General features: G+C 49.6%; 8 protein-coding genes across 8 annotated transcripts; 5 read left to right on the forward strand and 3 right to left on the reverse strand.

The window, feature by feature from the left end:
- Positions 1–23: 23 nt before the first annotated feature.
- MIND_00942700 (F-box domain-containing protein) lies at positions 24–2,543 on the forward strand (the record flags this gene model as incomplete). The annotated part of the gene is made up of 9 exons (XM_037366045.1): positions 24–67; positions 118–284; positions 337–695; positions 746–1,032; positions 1,085–1,259; positions 1,306–1,811; positions 1,862–2,111; positions 2,162–2,364; positions 2,423–2,543. Exons 1-9 carry the CDS (start codon positions 57–59, stop codon positions 2,541–2,543), a joined length of 2,079 nt encoding a protein of 692 aa, XP_037217457.1. The 5' UTR covers positions 24–56.
- Positions 2,544–2,650: 107 nt separating this feature from the next.
- MIND_00942800 (uncharacterized protein) lies at positions 2,651–3,241 on the reverse strand (the record flags this gene model as incomplete). The annotated part of the gene is made up of 4 exons (XM_037366046.1): positions 2,651–2,687; positions 2,735–2,871; positions 2,917–3,006; positions 3,071–3,241. The coding sequence occupies 4 exons, from the start codon at positions 3,239–3,241 to the stop codon at positions 2,651–2,653; spliced, it is 435 nt and encodes a 144-aa protein (XP_037217458.1).
- A 2,146-nt stretch (positions 3,242–5,387) lies between these two features.
- On the forward strand, positions 5,388–5,937 carry MIND_00942900 (uncharacterized protein; the record flags this gene model as incomplete). The annotated part of the gene is made up of 4 exons (XM_037366047.1): positions 5,388–5,431; positions 5,481–5,500; positions 5,557–5,851; positions 5,895–5,937. 4 exons carry the CDS (start codon positions 5,388–5,390, stop codon positions 5,935–5,937), a joined length of 402 nt encoding a protein of 133 aa, XP_037217459.1.
- Positions 5,934–7,206, reverse strand: MIND_00943000 (uncharacterized protein; the record flags this gene model as incomplete). Its single annotated transcript, XM_037366048.1, has 7 exons — positions 5,934–6,007; positions 6,060–6,162; positions 6,215–6,384; positions 6,434–6,638; positions 6,684–6,797; positions 6,848–6,984; positions 7,035–7,206. The coding sequence occupies 7 exons, from the start codon at positions 7,204–7,206 to the stop codon at positions 5,934–5,936; spliced, it is 975 nt and encodes a 324-aa protein (XP_037217460.1).
- A 714-nt stretch (positions 7,207–7,920) lies between these two features.
- MIND_00943100 (Inosine triphosphate pyrophosphatase) lies at positions 7,921–8,822 on the forward strand (the record flags this gene model as incomplete). The annotated part of the gene is made up of 7 exons (XM_037366049.1): positions 7,921–7,954; positions 8,013–8,108; positions 8,158–8,222; positions 8,274–8,457; positions 8,511–8,622; positions 8,678–8,766; positions 8,815–8,822. The coding sequence occupies exons 1-7, from the start codon at positions 7,939–7,941 to the stop codon at positions 8,820–8,822; spliced, it is 570 nt and encodes a 189-aa protein (XP_037217461.1). The 5' UTR covers positions 7,921–7,938.
- A 440-nt stretch (positions 8,823–9,262) lies between these two features.
- MIND_00943200 (Delta-9 fatty acid desaturase protein) lies at positions 9,263–10,938 on the forward strand (the record flags this gene model as incomplete). The annotated part of the gene is made up of 7 exons (XM_037366050.1): positions 9,263–9,521; positions 9,572–9,716; positions 9,766–10,228; positions 10,276–10,323; positions 10,373–10,499; positions 10,553–10,728; positions 10,780–10,938. The coding sequence occupies 7 exons, from the start codon at positions 9,263–9,265 to the stop codon at positions 10,936–10,938; spliced, it is 1,377 nt and encodes a 458-aa protein (XP_037217462.1).
- Positions 10,939–11,136: 198 nt separating this feature from the next.
- On the reverse strand, positions 11,137–14,150 carry MIND_00943300 (uncharacterized protein; the record flags this gene model as incomplete). Its single annotated transcript, XM_037366051.1, has 8 exons — positions 13,889–14,150; positions 13,752–13,838; positions 13,508–13,705; positions 13,199–13,460; positions 13,036–13,144; positions 12,936–12,986; positions 12,828–12,887; positions 11,137–12,780 (listed from the first exon to the last, which is right to left on the reverse strand). The coding sequence occupies exons 1-8, from the start codon at positions 14,139–14,141 to the stop codon at positions 11,137–11,139; spliced, it is 2,664 nt and encodes an 887-aa protein (XP_037217463.1). The 5' UTR covers positions 14,142–14,150.
- Positions 14,151–14,756: 606 nt separating this feature from the next.
- MIND_00943400 (PAN2-PAN3 deadenylation complex subunit PAN3) lies at positions 14,757–19,592 on the forward strand (the record flags this gene model as incomplete). The annotated part of the gene is made up of 27 exons (XM_037366052.1): positions 14,757–14,876; positions 14,929–14,995; positions 15,045–15,128; positions 15,176–15,299; positions 15,349–15,381; positions 15,426–15,448; positions 15,496–15,545; positions 15,595–15,608; positions 15,654–15,682; positions 15,730–15,886; positions 15,942–16,129; positions 16,178–16,501; positions 16,550–16,650; positions 16,697–16,835; positions 17,042–17,162; positions 17,225–17,326; positions 17,374–17,544; positions 17,594–17,654; positions 17,707–17,820; positions 17,869–18,010; positions 18,059–18,214; positions 18,261–18,870; positions 18,924–19,013; positions 19,065–19,163; positions 19,210–19,348; positions 19,399–19,505; positions 19,553–19,592. The coding sequence occupies 27 exons, from the start codon at positions 14,757–14,759 to the stop codon at positions 19,590–19,592; spliced, it is 3,405 nt and encodes a 1,134-aa protein (XP_037217464.1).
- Between the last annotated feature and the right edge of the window lie 69 nt (positions 19,593–19,661).

Consider the following 19,661-nt stretch of genomic DNA (forward strand, 5'->3'; position numbering starts at 1 on the left):
TTCGATCTCGTGACTTGGCGAAACTTGGGCTCAACAACCATTCACCAAATGCTCTCATGCACATAAAGTGCGCGTGCCTGGGCCAAAGGGATCACCTATTGAGTCAACTGTTTGTAGAATGAATCCCATCCACCTCCCCGACGAAATCATATCGCAAATACTCATACCAGCGCTTGAGATTCCAGACAAAACCTTTGCTGATACTTCTGTCGAGTCTCCTTTTGCCAAGTACAGAACATCTAGCAGCATATATCTCTCCGTTTGTAAAGCCTGGTACCGTGTAGGTAATCAAGTTTCTGTCTTTCCAGATCTTTTGACGTCAACGCCTGTATGTAGGCACTCCGAACCTATACCAAACCGTCATTTTACGCTCGAGGGCTCAGGCCGCCGCCCTGGAATGGACATTAAAGCGTGTGAACGGCCTCTTTGGGCGTTATATTCGTAAGCTCCGATTAGAAGGAGCTTACGGGACCGCAATTCGGACTATTTTACAAGCAGCCCCCAATATCAGCGATCTCTTCGTCGCCGTGAACTTGTGGCCTGGAGACGACTCTACGGGTCTATGTCTTGTGCTTGCCGACCTGAATCCTCGACGCGTCATTCTCTTCGATACTCCCAACCATGGCCCGCGTACAAATGACGGCGAAGTATTGCGGCAGAAGCTCAAACACTGTATTAGAATGTGGCAGAACCTGGTCAGTTATTTGGTCAAGTCTATGGTACCCCAACTAACAGGCACGCCCAGACAGTGTTCGAATTTCCTGATGCGTGTGCGTCCCAATGGTCGCTTATGATTGATTTCTCCCCGCCGCTCAGTCTTTCTTCAAATATCAGGACAATTGTTATACCCTTTACGCCTATTTTCCTTCATGGGCAGGTGGCAGAACATCTCGGTGTCATGGCTCAGAGTCCAACATTGCAACGCATTTTTATGCGCCCCCCCAGAGAATGGGATAACAGGCTGATTATAAGTTTCGAAGCCATAACGCAAAGCCCTGTGCTAGCAAGATTGGTCGAACTTCCTAGTCAGAGGTAAACAACCATGGCCAATTACTGCAATTTCATCCACTGAAGAGTGGCCCAGAATGGCCTCCACCACGCTCTTCGACACAGTGACATTGAGATTCTCTACATCCGGTGTCCCTGACCACATTTGGAATCGCGTTCTGTTCTATGCACTCTCTCTTGACCCGAACAAACCTCAGCCACTTGAAAGGAAACCATACCTCGGACTGGTCACCGTCTGTAAGCGGTTTGAAGTTTGTGATCTGCAGTGTGATGTCAACGGACACTAATCTTCTACAGCGTCTTGCTCAACCGCATCTCCACTCCACAATGGTTTTGCGCGGCAGTTTCGCCATGATGGACTTCCTCCGACGCCTCGAACGCGACCCTTGCATTCGTCCTGCACTCAGAGCTCTTTATTTTGAGCTTCCCGATACAGCTTGGACTGTCAGTCTAGATCAACTTTTTGAGGCACAACCCTCGACTTGTTCGCTTAATTTGTTATCTCTTATCGGTCTTGAACCGTTCTCGCTATCTGCTCGCCTCTTCAATAGCTTCGCACAGCACTCTGGTCACTCCCTTGCTCGCATCGAAGGACTTTTACTGACCCGAGATCATGGGAAGGAGAGTCCCGCTGTTTGGGGATCATTCAAGGCACTCAGCGTAATAAGGCTGGATAACCGGGTCTTCTGGCAAGCCACGTCGCAGGAAATACCGTTTGACGCTCTTGCCAACTTAAGACGTTTGGAACTGGGATGTCATCATCCTGGGACTGAATCGTTGATACGAGTATTTGCGGGGATGAAGTAAGTCGGCGTTGTGGGGAATATGGCACATCGACTGATATGTGCTTAAGCCTTCCTGCACTTAGACGGGCTGCATTCACGTTTGTTGCCTCAAACAACCAGATTTCATCCGTCCAATCGACGGACAAACTATACATCGCGATCAAACGTTTCCTGGGTCGTCATGGACCAGGAAAGCTCGAATGGCTCAGCGTCCCATCTAGCTTTCTAGAACAAGACGCTGTCGCGCCAGTGAAATGGCTCAAAGTCTTTGAACTATGTGACAAAATGGCTCATGTAGAGATAAGTTGTTGGGGAGATGTTCGTGCTTCTACTCTCCAACTTCCTTTATTTCTTACGCTTTTTGTTAGGTTTCTCGACCAAACATCTTCAAGTCAACCACGAAAACGAATCTCGCACTTGAGAAGGTGTCATTCCGGCTTGGCGCCGATGGTCATCGGCAATGGCGAACGATGGAACGCCAGTGGACAGAGTTTTTGGAAGCATGTGATCTCAGTCTTTTTCCGAACCTGCGCGAGATCTGGTTACCATGCGTAAAATGGCCTACAAACGAGTTGGTCGATCCCTTTGTTCGACGCATTCTCATTCAATTCTGATGAATCGGAATCTAGACACGAAATAGCCAAGAGCATGTGGGTCGATACAGCAGAGCTGCTACTTGACGCTGGCATCCGGTTGTTGGACCAAGACGGCTTGGGCTGGAGAAAACGGCTAAACGGGGTTCTGGGGTAACATTTACACGAGGTGTGTACTATATATGCGAGTCACAGAATCCATGTCGATACCAGTCGCCCTTATCCCGAGGAAGATCCTCCCTTCCGTTGATGTACGACTCTAAATCAACAGGCCATCTTTCCTGATGAATATGGCGTTGGGCTATAGATAGTCCAGCAAGCTGTGCGTGGAGACTGCTAACCGCTGACTAAATCCAATGAGCCTCGCGCAATAATCGGCGAACGCGGGCGTTGTCTGGCTTCAGGTCACCAAGCAAAGGAGCGAAACATCTCCTGAGCTTGTGTCCGTAGCTATCGCTGTATTTGACGTCCCAGTAGACGAGGTTCTGCATCGCCTCAGGTTCCAGTCTGGCAAGCAAACCAATGCTTACATCAGAGGAGCGAATCTTAGGGACTGAGCTCGGGAAGATGCGGCCCGCGATCCACTTGTCGTGATTTCTAATCCAAACACGCTCATTAGGCTAGGAGAAAGCATCAGATGAGAATGTCATTTGTGATTCTTGAACAAAGGACGGGCGCACTTACTTTGAAAGTGTAAGCTCTGGGTTCGTCCAAATGGACTGGGCCAAAGGACGAATTATTCTCATCGGCATCGGTGTCAAGGTCTTCGGGAAACGCGGGTCGCGAAGCTACAGCAGCGCGGCGGCGGAGTTTGCCCTTGGACGAGCTTGAGCCACTGGTTGTTCGGGAAGGCATATTACGAAATGGATGGGGGACGGAAGAGACAAGATGGTTGTGTCGCGGTCGCCTTTATAGCAGCGGCCGACGGGTTTGAGTGGGTGGTGATGTGGAGATGCGGTGCCACTGACTGACCGTCTTCCTTTTATACGACAAGTGTCACACGCAGTCATGTCCGATGTTTCTTTGTTTGGCAACAAGGGCCGAGATGCTACGAGAACAATGCGGGCTTGTAAGTGCTCTGATTCGTTGCGGTCATAAGTACACTAATACTCCTTCCCCCCCGAATCATTGCCAACTTCCAGTTTGAAGTTGAGTCTGCCCTATCATCGTGGGCGGAAATCAAACTCGGGATTTTATCCTCGAGTAGTCGCACTTACATTATCATGATATGATCTTGGCTCTTGACATCATGACTCTGAGATCTAGAGAGTACAGCAGACTGGGTTTATCTGTTGCTCAAGATAGCTTCGAGTGCTAAGACGCCAAAGAACGAGGGCACAACTTTTGGCGAGCAACAGCATGCATGGACAACTCGAGGCGCAAAACGTGGTGGCCAGGCGACGACCGCGCGGAAGAAAACCTCATGTTTGTCCGAGTCGGCCAATTAAATCGACATCGTCAAAGGTTGGTATTACATTATTAATAGTCTCGAGTCCAGGAGCCTTCAGTTTACTTAATCATACATTCCGGGCCCACCGTTTCCACCAAGGTGCCGGTTTTCGGGATGTGCGCCATGGGCAACTGCCCGGTCTCGTCGCATTTGGGCCTCCCGTTCGAGACGCTCGGCTTCAGCGAGCTCAGAAGACTGCACTTTGAGGGCACGAGCTTCCCTTTTCCCAAAAAATGTCAGTCAAAATTGTACTGGTGGGTTACAACAACGTACTCCTCTTTCTGGAGACCCTTGGCTTTCAGCGATTTGCTACCCACGATGGAGCCGACAGCGTGTTCAATCTTGCCGGTCATTGATCCGCCACCGGAGCCTGTGCCGGTACCAGCATTTACCGCATGTGTTGGAGGTATATGTTGGCCACCCGCTGCGCCGTAAGCAGGCTCAGCAGCTGCATAACCCTGATGATGTCTTCCGCCACCAGGCTAAGATGATTGAGTAAACGCAGCGAGGAAGCATTATGTAAGATATACCATCATGTCTGTTTGGCCCATTCCAGCCGTATCGCGGCCAAGGTATGGGTCATCGTTCATGCCAGCCATTCGAGTCGTGTGGTGGCCAGTCGTGTGGTGGCCAGTTCCTGTGGTCGCATAGTCTGAACTTGTGAGTTCACCAGCGCCAGCGCGCTTCTCGAGCTATGCACAGGGTTAACAGCGGTCTCGACGTTGTCGGATGAGGCCTTGCCTTGTTTGGGTTGTTGTTGTTGTTGTTGGAGAAAAGAGGCATTGTACTGTTTGATGTTGCTTGAAATCGAGCAGGCAGTATTTATGCGGTTGGAATTGTACTAGATGGAGCTGATGACGCAGACTACGTGGATTCACGGTAATTTTGGAGTAATTGACGAGTTACCCCAACCTGACGTGGGCCAGCATGTGACCGCGCACCACATCTGCACCGATCTGTTTCCTCATTCGAGCACGCTTGAAGATGGTGCGATGATCACTCGCGGCATACTTGCAGGTTGATGGAATGGAGGCAGGGGATGTGTCGTTACCCACTGACTGGGAGCCCTATTCGATTCAGCCACTAGGTCAACCTAGTGAACGACTGTCTTCACGGGTCAGAAGAAAGGATTGCGAGCGAGACTAGCCAACCTACTGTATCGCATTCGCGGTCGTTTGCTGTCAGTGCCAAGTCAACAACAACATCCAGCAACCCAGAAAAGACAGTTGAAGGTGGAAGAGGAGAATCAAGTTCGGGCGGCGTTGGCTAAGCGAGCCTTCTCCCTTCACTTGCAGTCTGTCTGATGCGTTTTGGGAGCGTCCTTCCCCTGCTCGCCTCTATTCAGTGCGCGTTGGCTGTGTACTACATCGACGACCAAGACCCAAGCATCACTTACAACTCGAGCGCTGGGATAGGATACAACACCAAGTGGCTCAAGTATTCGCGAGAAGGGTCGAATGGACTGGCTGTAGCTGTTGACGAGAAAAAATGCTTTGGTGGGACTGCGTGAGTGCAAGAGGTTCTTCTTCTTCGACACATTTCCCAACTTCTATGCAGGTCTTGTGTGTGTTCTCCTGCGATGTTTTGTCCTTGAAGTGATACTATCTCACAAGATACCCAATGCTCGACTTCTGACCACTGCAGTCTCACAATTCCTTTCAACGGTAAGTACCACTTTTGCACCCGACCATTCATGCATCTCGCCTAACTTGTGTTCAAGGCACGGGAATAACACTCTGCGTGGCCATAGACTACGGCGACATCTACAACACTTCGATCTCCCTTGACGGCCGCGCCGCGGAAAACCACTTTGCCTACAACCAGCCAAACATAGAGGCGTACAATTTTACACTGTACAATATCCAGAATCTCACCTGGACGACCCATACCCTTGTGGTCGCACTCGAGCCCGGTGTGTCGAGGTTGTTGTTCGACTATGCAGCCGTGACGGGAGATGCGCCAAGCGGTCAAAGGGCAAGGAAGAACGACGAAAAGTCAAACAGCTTCTCACTTTGGTAAGCGGGTTTTGAGATACGGGTACCGCTCATGGTTTTTCAGGCTCGTGATGTCGATTCTGGCTCTAAATTGGGCATTTTGTTAGGCCAACCGAGAAAGATGTTCTCCGATCCATTTGGGCATTTGCTCAGTGCTTACCGCAGTTGAATTCCATGCTAAAAAATACAAGGCTCTAAACAAGTAAGATAATGTGTTATCGATGCGCACGTTGTTTGTCCACTCTACGGTTAATTCCTCCAATCAGACACTTTATGATACCATCTGCTGTGATTGGATGCAGTTTCGTATAGGGTGTTGTGTCAACGATATCCTAATCCAAAACTCAGTGTACGCTGAAAGGAGCTTCAGAGCATGTGACCTACAGGAATCCCGTTCTCCTGCGCGAGGTCGTCATCTAACCGACTGAGTGCCGCTGTCGCGTTGGGGTCGTCTCCGATTTGCACGAATTGGATGCCGACCTGAATTGGACAGATATTACGAATGGCGCCAAAACGCTTTGCTGCATGCACAATGACCTCCGAAGGCTCGTCGGCTTAGTGCGCCAAATCAATGAAAGGAACGAAGTGCTCGAAGAAACGTACTGGGCTGCCCATCCGTTATGACAATGAAGTTGACCCGTTTAATTTTCTCATTTGTTTGGCGGTTTCGTGGCGTGCCATCAGCGTCGATTTTGGCTTCTTCGAGCATCGATATATATGGCTTTAGCAGTTGATCAAGGCGATCTCCGGTGGGGGTGGGTCCACGGGGCGAAACTTCGTTGAATACCCGTCTGACCGCCTCTGCAGTCTGGAGACAATTGTTACTAAGAGACCAGCAATAAATAAAACAGACCCTCAAATGTTGCGAGCTGTTCTGCATATGAACATGATTTAGGAAATGGATGTCAATGCCGTCCGCATCATACTGTGCAGCGGTGGTGGCGAGCTGCGCAAGAGCATCTCCAGCCTAGGAGAGAATTATTTGAGGCGTGCCACTGTAATGACTCTTTTTGCTACCTCTTGCCAACGAGTTTTGCCATGAGAAGAGGACAGTTGCATCGAGCCGGAGTCATCCACAAGGATAACAGTATCATACTTGACAAGAAGCTCGAGCGCATCCTCCAATGTGCTCTGCCGCATTGGTTGTCTTAACCCTTTTAACGCGTCAGACCACAAGAGAAATAGGTGCGCATGGCAAACAAACATTGTGGATTATCGTATTTGCTTTCTCGACTGGATGTTGAACGCTTGAGAGAGGCGTCAGGGACAGCCAGAGAGTCATTGTAAGACGGAGGAGGTTCTCGAGAAAGACGCCGAGTATCTGCAGAGCGGCTGCGACGGTGACCAAAGAAGAAAGCGCTCAAGAAGGATGGCATGGTGTGGACAAGTCAGAGCCTTTGTCGCAGGCTTTTATACACACAGGAGTTGTGGCGGTGTGTGTGGACGAGAAAGTTCTTCGTGGGTGTCACTGCTGATCGAAGATCGTGTGATCGTGACTGGGCAACACCGCCAACCTCCCAAGTTGGTAAAAAACTTCGAATTGGAAAGTCAAAGTCAAAGGCACTACATAGCGTTGGTCGACCTGTTAGGGCTTGCCGCTATGCATGGTGGAAAATGGACGCCGAGCTTCCGTTTTAACATTTTCTTCAGGTTTCATACTAGTAGAATCTGAATTCGCGCGCGCCGACAACAATAATTGCAGTGCGCGTGATGCGATTCTTCAGCCCAGTGCGTAGTTATTCGTTGTCCTACCTGTCGAGCACACCAGTAGCGGTCTGTCTCGAACCCTAGTAGATGTGGTTCATAGCGGTATTGATCATTGAACGCGGAAATCTGTTCATTCAACTTCACAGTTCTTGACATCACATGTGCTGAGGCTGTAAAGCTGTTGATAGGGCGGGCCGTTCAAATTCGACGCAAATCGGAAGTCCCGATTTTCCGGTGCCTACCAAGGCTGTAAGCCAAGGAGCCTATTCACTGAGACCTAATTGAATGGATGATATAGTTTCGAGCTGGCCGTTCAAGTTGAAGAGGAGTTTTAAAGCAAGCGTGCGAAATCCGATATCAGTGATTCGATCAGTCAAGTTTCTGACTCATCCGCATTCATCATGGCACCAACTTTGAGTTAGTCAGTCCACTGCCAGTGGCACAGTAACCCGACTCTATATTCAAGCGCCTGCAGTATTTGTGACAGGAAATGCGAACAAACTAAAAGAGGTCAAGGCCATCTTGTCTCAAGACAGTAGCCCGATTGTGATCGAATCGCGCGCTCTCGATAGCAAGTCATCGCCTTCGCCATTCTAGGGACCTCTAATGCTATATGCCAGTACCGGAAATCCAAGGAACTACCCAGGAAGTCGCTATTGCCAAATGTCGACGCGCAGCTGAGCTTGTCAATTGCTTTCTCCCAACTTGAACTTTACTTAATCATGTTTGCTAGTAGCTCGGTGGCCCATGTATTACTGAAGACACGGCACTCTGCTTCGAAGCTATGAATGGGCTCCCTGGGCCTTATATCAAGTATTTTCTGGCCGATCTTGGACACGAAGGGTTGAATAGGATGCTTGATGGCTTCCCCACTCGCGCGGCCTGGGCTCTTTGTACATTTGCCTACTCAGATGGACCCGGTCAACATATGTCTTCTGTAATCCTCCGATCGTGGCTGCTTATTATGCCATAGATTCAGAGCCTATACTGTTTGAAGGCCGTACAGATGGCTCGATTGTTGCTGCACGTGGGCCGGGGGTCTTTGGTTGGGATGCTGTCTTTCAACCAAATGGAGCCAGCCTGACGTGCGTTTTTCATTGAGTTTTGAACTTGTTCGAATGAGGCTAATGGTTTTTCAAGTTACGCTGAAATGCCTGCCGACCAAAAAAATCAGCTTTCTCACCGCTACAAGGCACTGAAGAAACTAAAAGAGTACCTCTACAGCAAAGGTTCCTGTTCCACCTTATCTTATCTCAGGTTTGATCTTATCTTAGTAGAATCGTAGCTTACGCAATTATCTGAAGCTCGGAATACACACACTGTTGTTGTGACACACGCGTGTTTTGAATATGGCTTTGTTCTGGACCACTGTCCCAATTTGTGCCAACTTCAACGACACCAGCCTGGACCGGGCCAATTATAACTCTGGCCAGGACTCTCAGCCAACGAGAGCTAAGTACTTACTCTGAGTTGATGTCTCGTGAAATTGAAGAGAATGTGTGGTCATGACCGCCATTGGCCGGAGCCAACAAGTCGACGGCATGAGACTTGCATGAGACTGTGCGCAAAACAGAAAATCAATCATGTGCAAATGTCTAGACCGCAGTTCTCGGCCGCCCGGAATAGGATCAACCGGAAATATACCCCAACAAGCTCATCCCCAACGAAAAAATGCGACGATTTAAATACTGACGTGTGGACGACTTGGAATCCACCCACTCACCAATGTCTTCCGTTTCGCCGAAAACGGGTTTACCTGGCCTGCTCGAACCAGAAGTCGAGAGTTATGTCGCCCACAAGATCAAAAACACAAAGCTTCGCCCACCGATTACTACCTGGCGCGATTTAATTGGAGAAATCTATTGGTTCCATCTTATCCTCCTCACGACTGTACCAACAATCGGTTTAATTGGGGCCTGGTACACCCCATTGCGATGGGAGACAGCCCTTTTTTCTGTGTTCTATTACTTTTACACGGGATTGGGTCTGCTTTTCCCCCAGCCTCTATTCGCTAAAACTCATAGATTTTGACAGGAATTACGGCGGGCTACCATCGTCTATGGGCGCATCGATGCTATAATGCTACCCCATTCCTCAAGGTTGTTCTTGCGCTCGGCGGTGTCGGAGCGGTCCAAGGGTCCATTAAGTGGTGGTCCAGAGGACACCGTGCCCACCACAGGTGAGCAAAAACTGCCTTGAACCTCTCGACGGAATATTAAACATTTTAGGTTCACCGACACAAAACTCGATCCTTACGACGCCACCCAGGGCTTTTTATACAGCCACATTGGCTGGCTCATTGTGAAACCCAGACTTCGTCCTGGAACAGCAGACGTCAGCGATCTTTCCAAGGACCCGATAGTTCGCTGGCAACACAGATACTATTTCTTGCTCCTTCTCACGATGGGCTTTGTGGTTCCAACCGTCATTCCCTGGCTCGCGTGGGGTGATTTACGAGGCGGCTATGTCTATGCTGCTATTCTGCGCCTGACATTCGTACACCACTCGACATTTTGTGTGAATTCTCTAGCCCACTGGCTTGGGGACTCGCCTTACGACGACAAGCATACACCGCGAAATCACTTGATAACTGCATTTGCGACGATTGGCGAAGGATACCACAACTTTCACCACCAGTTCCCCATGGATTACCGGAACGCCATTCGATGGTATCAGTATGACCCCACTAAGGTGCCTCAAGTTCCAATACATGTTCTTCGAGCTGAACATCCTTTTAGTGGTTTATCTGGGTGTGCAAGCAGCTGCGATTAGCTTCGCATCTCAAGGTTTTTTTTTCTATAGTGGCCCAAGCTCTGTACCTGACCAATGTTTCAGACTTTTTCTGACAATGAAATTCGCAAAGGCGAACTCACGATTCAATTAAAACGTTTGCGCGAGCAACAAGACCAACTCGTATGGCCACGCGATGGTCACGACCTACCTGTCGTGGACTGGGAGACATGTCAGTCAAAGTTGCATCCTCTCTTCCCTTGGTGGCGATTGAACGTTTGTCAGACCAAAAGCTATCTGCGGAGCGTCCTTTGATTCTCATTTCGGGCCTTATCCATGACGTGTCCACGTTCATCGAAGAACATCCCGGCGGTGCCCCAATCGTTGCGAAATATATCGGAAAGGATGCCACAACAGCGTTTTTCGGTGGCGTTTACGACCATTCTAATGCTGCCCACAATGTAGGTTTTGTTAGTATGTGTTCCCCTGGCATATTCAGACTCTTTTTTTAGCTGCTTGCCATGAAGAGAGTTGGTATTTTGCATGGTGGAATGCCACATGGAGTTGATGATAAGGTCATCCCCCCATCCCAACGCCTCTGGGTTGCTCGATATACTGAGCTGGGTTCAAGCTCGGCTTATTCTGACAGCGAGGCAGGCATGCCGCAGTAAATCAGACTTGTTGTTGTGTCTAGCAAGCAGCGGTAATGTCTAAGGGTAGACTAGGTAATGCTTTGTAAGATAATGAATGCCTGAAGATGATGATATATATGCATATTGCGCGAGGTGCAGGAGGACAGCGAAGACGACATTGCGAAGTGCGATCAATCAAATATATACCATACCCACTGGGCAGAAACGGTGGGGGGGTCAGGGAGCGTGGTCAGAGAGGTTGAATGTTGCTGAGTCAGGTTCCGGTGATTTGGGAGTTGATGCAGCGGTTTCGGCGACTAAAGGCGGCGAAGGCGAGGGAGACATCGAAACGGAAGTCTCATAACCCGTTGATAGTGACGGGGTCGGGGAGCTCGTAGGACTAGTCGATGCAATGTCAGGAAGTGGGTCACGTGCTGCTCTATGAGGATCGTGGCCAAATCTACTTGATAGAGCCGGAGGGGATGGGGTATGAGTAGGAGCCGGCGCATAGATCGTGGTTTCGGACTGCAGCGGCGAGCTTGATGATGGTACATGTACACGTGTTGATTGTTGTTGCTCAGAAAATACAGATTGTGCGTGAGGTTTCGGTGTCGGCGCATTGGTAACAGATGAGGAAGACCGCGAATGTGTTTGCACGTGTTGTGACACAACACGTGTCCAGGATGGTGACGGAGGATTCGTCGGTGAAGTTCTGGGCGGACCAGGCGTTACACTCAATGGTGGATGGTTTGTTGGAAAAACGTCATGTGGTATAGATGCCCCGTTACTGGCAAGGAATGTGGGGTATTGAGGAACGCGCGACGACGGTGAGTGACTTGTGTTCGGATAACACGAAGACGGAGAACCATTTGTCGAGGGGTATGCATTAGGCCGCGGACTAGAATGGGGCGAAGTTTGATAAAATACAGTGTGTTGATTGTCAAAGCGAGAATAGTGTTGTGGCGGTGGTGGTCCAATGGGGGAATGTCGGGAATGTGGCGAATCTGGAGAAGGGGGTAAAGGAGGGAAAGATGTGACTGGGGTAGTCGAAATGGAAGGTGAGCTCCAGATAACACTTCTTGGGGGAGGGGGCCCGGATGACGAGCGACGTGAACTCGAAGGACTTGGATCCATCGTCCAGGTCGGGATCACGGCAACGGCAGCTGCCGTTCTCTCCCTGTCTCGTTGATTCCGGCCACGGGCACCTGTGAGACGTCCAGGAAGTCCTGGAAGGGGGGAAACTTCAACTCCAAGGATTGGGGGTCTTGTCACGTGCCAAGAAGGACGACGCCATGCACTGTGTCCTCCCGTTTCTCCGACGGCAACCCCTTCGGTGTACGAGCGAACAGAAACGACATCACTGCCAGCGTCACTAACACTTGTATCAGTGTCAGTAAAGACCTCGCTTGTGCCCTCTGATGCTGATTCGCTATGAATCTCTGACGACCAAGATTCGCGGTCTCGCTGCCTGGCCGCACCAGTAGAACTGGTGGCAAGTTCAAGTCCTTGACCAAGATTAGTTTCGAATTGTTCCCGCGCATCCTCTGATGCATCGGGAGGAGGGGGGCTTGTCCACTTGCTTCGTTTCGCCGCCATATGGGCAGACGTAGGCAGAGCTGGAAGTCCTGTCTTGTTGACATCAAACGTATTTGGTGTTGTTGGTGTTGGGGCTGAGATTGTTGGTGTGACTGAGGCTTTTGGTCTAGCACTTCCACTACCAACCGTATAAGGAGTTTGAGGTGGAGGTCGTGAGACCCCGTAGTTCGGTGCGGTCACGAGATCTTCATCCGCACGTTCCGCGCATAATTCAGCGAGGGCAATCACAGCCCGTTCTGGCCGATTAGCTAGAATGCGGGAGGCCCTCATAAACTCTCCACGAATCTTTAACACATATCAGAAGCACATCTAATAGTAACAGAACGGCTTACGGTATAGATACCATCTTTGCTAACGCACCGTCCAACGTTAAAGTCGAGCTCGAAAGGATCCTGGGCAAGTTTGAATCAAGTGCAATAAGGCATCATCTCCACACGAACCTCAATACAAAGCCGATTTCGTTCACGAGAGTCGTGGAACCGCGAAGATAACTATTAAGGGTAAGTTGTTTTTGTAAGGTGCCCTTAAACGACGACGAACATCATTTTGCCACCCTTTGGAAGCCTTTTTCAGGAAGCCCGCCCGTATTGAGGCAACACCGGTGTTGTAGCTGAAATCTCGCGCAAAGTAACGGAAGAAATCAACCAATCTATTTTTGAGGCACATCACTCTTGTGCAGGATTCAATAGAAGCTGGTGCTTACAATTCAGCGACGCTGTCATTGTTTTCAGAATGCCAACGTGTGCGGAGGAGTTCAACGTCGTCAAAAAACCACGTGTTGTAGCCAGCAACATGGGTGTCTTCCTTGGATATGGGGCGTAGCGGTGGCATCTGCTGTAAATTGGGGAGCACCGGAGGGTTTTTGACGTGAACGAGGAAGTAGATGACGAGGAGGACATATCCATATGACGACAAGGTTCCCTTGTAAGGGGAGTTTATTTTCCTCCGCTTACTCCAGACTTTGACTGTAGATGAAAATGAACTAGGGCAAAACAGAGGTAAAAAGACGGACGGAAAAGGACCAAAGTCCGAACACGGGTTGGGTCAATCATAGCATAGCACATGAGGAGCCGTGTGTTTTCCAAGGCCAGTCGATTTTCGAAGCCGATATCGCAAGCAATACCGAGAGGAAGCCCTGGCGAAGGGTCGAGAGAGAGTTTGACGATTGGAATACGGGCATGGGGTAGCGGTTTGACGTGGAATTTAGTTTCTGAACAATTTAGGATGGGGCATGAGAAGCCTGTCTTGGTACACACCACGCTCAAGAAGGTCACCAAGCATAGTGACCAGATCAGACGCGGAGAGTCGCTCATCCGAGTCGATCAAGCAGCACAAGTCCATGTCTGTAAATCAGCTAGACTTGAGACTGGCGAAACAAGTGACAGGGACGAACCTGAGTTTCGTAGGCTGAACCCATTCGCAGTGCTCCCGAAAGATAGTAAGCGACTGCTTGGTTCTATCGTCCTTATAAGGCGTTCCAGTAATCGTCGAACATCCTCCTTGACTTGTACTTCGCTCTCTGTGGGTAATAGTTGGATGACAAAGTCGAATAAGCATTGAGAAAGGTCGCCGAAGAAACGCTGTCGACTGGGAAGGCGTCGTTGTGATACCACCTCTGGAAGGTCAGTTGGTGGGTAGGAAGCCATGGCGAGCGCTCAAGTTAAGCTGGCTGCGAATTGGTCACGTTGATGATCTCACTCTTCTAAGTAAGTAACTTGACTTGTATCGGACACCTTCAAACATGAAACTAGTAGGGTCCGACGTACATTTCTACCACTAGCTTCCCAAGCAGGCGTATCCAGGGCACAATAGACAAACTCTTCCGAGTCTGCGCCCTTGGTATCATAATCCGAAGCTTTTTGATGGCTCGGCAAACTGAACCAACAACTCAGCCAGTGCAATCGGACACAGTATCCGAAGCATCAAAACAGGGACCTCACTGGTGTTTAACAACCTTCTCGGCCGATGAAACTCGACATGAACAAGTCGTGCGCGCTACCTGCAAGTTGTATGTGGATTGGTGGTTGACTTCCACGAAATAACCTGAAAAGACCTGAAATAACTCCCAACTCCCACAGCTAATCTTTGATTTCCATTGCTCTATGTCGGTTTCTTTTGGCGACACATACATAATGGGCCCATCCATAACCCGGCCGGCCACTGCGTACCGGGTTTCCGCACGCAATCGGCGCTTTCGGATTTCCCAGCTCTTTAAAAGTGGACTACGCATTCTCTTGTCAGTTCCAACTTGAACCCTCTGCATGTCCGAGGCCCGATTCAAAGACGTGGGCTCCAATGCGAGGGCGGAGTCTCTGCGCGTTGCGGACATAGAACACATGCCAGTCACCGACGATCCCCGAGTATGGACAAGCATTCGCAAGGTGAAGAGAGAACGACTCCCTCCCAATGAACATATACTCATTGTCGTTTTAGAGCGTCGTTTTGTGGCTCATCGCGTCTGCCTCGATGATTGCCGGCCTTGCCACCAACATTCAGAACCGTAGGTATTGGCTTAATACTGATTCAATTACCGACCCTGAGCACACTAGCCGCCATCGAAAACATGGAGCAGGATTTGCCTGCGACGGCCTCACAGATCAGTCTCTCTATCAGTTTGTTTATTGCGATTCAAGGTGCGGCCAAGTTATGTCATCTTTGTCTCATCACCAAAACAAACCAGGATTTTGTCCGCTGCTCTGGACAGCATTGAGTGAAATAAAGGGCCGCAAGGTTGTCTACGTAACCTCTATCGCAATATTTACCGGGGGTTCGATCGCTGTCGCACTGAGCAAGACAATTACTCTGTGAGTCTTCACTTGCTTTATTCTCTGTTTGTTTGTGAACTCTGGACAGTGTGATTGTCTTTAGAGTGGTCCAGGCTGTTGGGTATGAGACAGACAACTCTGAATAACGCTGACCATCTCTTCTAGATCAAGTGCAGTCATGTCTATCGGTCAGTTTACAGTAGTCTTTGCAACCTATATTTCTCATCAAGGCCAGGCGCGGCAACTCTTGCTGATATTTTTGATCCGGTGGAACGAGGGACCAAGGTATGATCTTTTCCCCTAATCTGAAATTTATCCTGGAATCCAAACATAGCTCGGTGTGCAGCAGTAATAAAAATACCGTGACTAAAAAAAACTCACGCGCTGCGTCAGGTGCATATTATCTTGCTCCTTTAGCTGGGGTGCGTCTCATCGTAATACTTTTTTGTGGTTTGACTTATGTCCTCAGCCATCTCTCGCACCGATAATGGGTGGGGCTCTCACAACACGGTTCAACTGGCGTGCACCCTTTTGGTTTCTCGCAATTGTCTCCGGAACAAGTTGCATTTGCATCCTCTTGTTTTTCCGAGACACGTTCCGAAAGGAACGCAGCTTGACGTACCAAAGTGTGTTGAAGGCGCGAATCGCCAATGCTTGCGAGAAATCCGGGATATCTGCCAGTGAGCCAATCACCACCACCACCACTCCAGTTGGAAAGGAGGCGGACCTAGAGAATCAACAGCTGACAGTCGCAGAGGCTAGCGCTACTCTTCCGATGATCAAACTCACCTTCCGCGACGTCAACCCGATTCAGCCGCTATGGATCGTGATGCGAAGACCAAATAATCTGGTGATTTTGCTCGCCTCTGGTTAGTCCAGCGCGACCTTTTGAAACTGCCCTCTTACTCAAAGTCTAGGATTGATGTTTGCTTTCAACTTCGTTGTGGTTTATAGTGCATCTCGTGCTCTCGAAAGCTCGTATGGATACAACGCCCTACAGACAGGCTTTATCCTGTTGTCTTTTGGAATCGGCTCGTTGGCTGGTTCCCTAGTTGGCGGTCGGTACTCTGATACCATTCTCGCTCGACTCAAAACAAATAACGGGGGTGTTGGCCAGCCAGAGATGCGTTTACAGAGCACGACAATCGGCTTAATTTGCCTACCGCCGAGCGCTCTGGCATTTGGTTGGGTGACTTCAAAGCACATCCATGTCGCCGCGATCTGTGTTTTCCTGTTTTTGTGTGGGTTTTTTGGCATATGGGCATATACGAGTACCCTTGCCTACATAGTGGATGCAAATAATGGTCGCTCATCGACTGTGGTCGCTGCCAACAGCTGCTTCCGCGGAATCAGTGCATTCGTGGCCACAGAAGTAGCAGTTCCGCTCCAGGTACGCTCGACCAAACCAAACCGATCTTTTATGAAAGACTTGGCAGGAATCGGTAGGCGATGGATGGCAATATACTATTTGGGCCGGTTTACTCACACTAGTCGGGTTGTTGATTTGGATGGTCGCCTCGAAAGGTGGCAAGTGGCGAGAAACAGCAGAGCTTCGAGAGAACTGCAGCGATGGGGGTGCGAAATAGATCTATCATCTAAAGCATGATTGTAACACCGTAAGTATATCATAGACATTCGAAGCGTGCTCCTTTTCTGATTATGTAGCTGTCACGGAACATCACACACCTCACGACCTCCACGCCGAGCAACTTGCCGGCTGAGCAAGGGCCGCTCGCGCGCGTTAACTTCCTTCATGGCCTTTTTTCCAAGGCCCCAATCAGCCGCTATCAAGATCGTTCGGCCTGAGGCAGTTGCTGAACAAAGTTCTCTCCCTCCATCTTCCAAAGTAGCGAGTCAGAAGGGTAACTCTCTAATTGAGCTCACCTCACGACAACTTATGAAGTCAAGATTCTGTGCAGCGGCAATGTCGAAATATTATGATATATGGGTCTTGCAAGTTCCAGGACAAAGGTTGTGCCTATTACCACCCACCGGCGCGTCTTCCTTGTGCTTCCTCTCTCTATTCTTACCCATTCGACAATCCAGGCGCCAGACGCTTTATCCATGTTTGTGTTGAATTTCCTTCCCCAAACACCCGTCTTACCAATTCCAGTCCCAGGGTGACCTCACCCGCGATAACAACATCAGCATCTCCGCCTGTGATCTCAACTCCCCCGCCAACCCTCGCTGCCAATGCAATTAATGCCCCTGTCTTTGTGCCCAAATTTCCGACTCGCTTACACACGCAAAGTCCAGCACCAGCCTCAAGTCCACCTCCTCAATCGTTCGTTTCCGTTTTTTTGCTGAACTGCCATCGACTGACGAATTTACAGCCCTTATCCATCCGAAATGACATTTGACGACTACACGGACTATCCGCCTCAAGTTGACGAGGTAATCACTTCAGCTCGTTCTTATTTCAAGTTTCACACCGTGCTTACGATAGACATCTAACGGATACTACCATGATCCAAACGCGTACGACTCATACCCCCCTGGACAAGAGGACTATTACATGAACATGACGATGCCAGTTGGTCCAGTATTCATCCGTCAACCGGTCAGTGTTTTATATGACTGGTATTTTCAATGAACGTACCTTCCCCAGTTGAACTACCATCTATATTCAACACCAGTTCCACCATCATTCCTTGCCAACTCCACGGATACGCATTTCCTCTCTCCTTCTCATGAACTTCGGACGCTCCTTCAGACGCGCAGTGAAGACTTACATATGGCCGCGACACCTGGTTCGTCCCTTCCACATGTAAATTATGACTTGATTCTTATTTGCCCAGGTCTCGGGCTTCCAGAAGAGATGCAGGGTTATCACTCCATCATCCCACTCGATAACCTCTCACTGGATCGGCGCAAGTTTGGAAACTGGAACTCGACGGTTTATCGAGCAGTCAATTCTAAAGACGGAGCTACATACTGTCTGCGCCGAATCGAGAGTGCGCCGTGCTTGGAAAATCACACCTGCTGCTGAACTCTGATAAGATTTTCGTATGACCAACCAAAGCGCGTTCACGGCAATCGAAACATGGAGCAAACTTCGTCACCCAGGGATTGTCGCTGTCCAAGAAGCGTTCACCACTCATGCTTTTGGGGACAGCTCTTTGGTTGTCGCGTATGCGTATTATCCAAAAGCTAGAACACTCCTCGAAACACATCTCAAACCTGGCTCTTCCCACGCTCATCATGGACGATATCAACCGCCTACAAACCTTTCCCTTCCCGAGCGAACACTGTGGTCGTACATTGTGCAACTTGCGACCGCAATCAAGTATGTTCATGATGCCGGCCAGGCTCTACGTATGATCGACGCCAGCAAAATTCTCGTCACTGGAAAGCATCGTTTGAGGGTTAGCTCTTGCGGTATTGTCGATGTCCTTCTCCACGATTCCTCTCAGCCACATACCCACTCGCATTCTCATCCTATCGCTCAGCAAGACATGCATTCTCTACAACAGGAAGATTTGACGATGTTTGGGCGATTGATTTTTGCTTTGTGTTCGGGACAGGTTCTAGGATGGAGCGGAGGCAATTTCCAGAAGACTATTGAAATGATGGGAAGAGTCTATAGCCCGGAGGTCAAAGCTGTCGCATTGTTCTTGATCAATAAGGGGGCCCCCCACAAGGCTTGTGGTTTATGTCTACTAGCCTCTTGACACTGACAATTGCCCAGAATATCAACCAGGTTATGGACATCATCAGCACAAGAGTTGCCGATGAGATGGCTGACGCTCTGACGTAACATTTGAACCAACCTTCATCATTATATGACTCATATCGTCCCTCCAGAGCCACGGACGTCCTAGAAAATGAGCTGATGACGGAACTGGAAAATGCCAGACTCGTTCGGCTTCTCTGTAAACTGGGCTTCATCAATGAGCGACCTGAGTTCGTTTTTGAGACGCCTTTGATACTGAATGCTGAACTGCACTAGATTCGCGCGCGACGACCGATGGTCCGAGACTGGAGATCGCTATATCGTCAAGTTGTTCCGCGACCATGTCTTCCACCAGGTCGATGAATCCGGCAACCCAAATGTCAACTTGGGGCATGTCCTAGCATGTTTAAACAAGGTTTGTGAAGCTGAACATTCGTATTAGGCTCTTACTGATCAGAGTACAAGCTCGATGTGGGCACGGATGAAAAATTGATGCTCACCGCACGAGACGAACAAAGCTGTCTCGTCGTCAATTATAGGCAAATCAAAGGATGTGTGCAATCGGCGTTCGAGTGAGTGCTACATGCTCTGCTGTTTTCCGATGGCTCATTTGCGTTAGTGAGCTGGCCCGCCCCTCCGGCAATGGTGGGTATCGCTGATCGAGCAAACGGGCCGTTGGGTGGTTGGGGAGGTTATAAAATAGGTACAATTCAGAAAAAGATTCGAAA

Source organism: Mycena indigotica (assembly GCF_014461135.1).
Source record: "Mycena indigotica strain 171206Taipei chromosome Unknown Mind.scaff0008, whole genome shotgun sequence".
NCBI classification, from domain to species: domain Eukaryota; kingdom Fungi; phylum Basidiomycota; class Agaricomycetes; order Agaricales; family Mycenaceae; genus Mycena; species Mycena indigotica.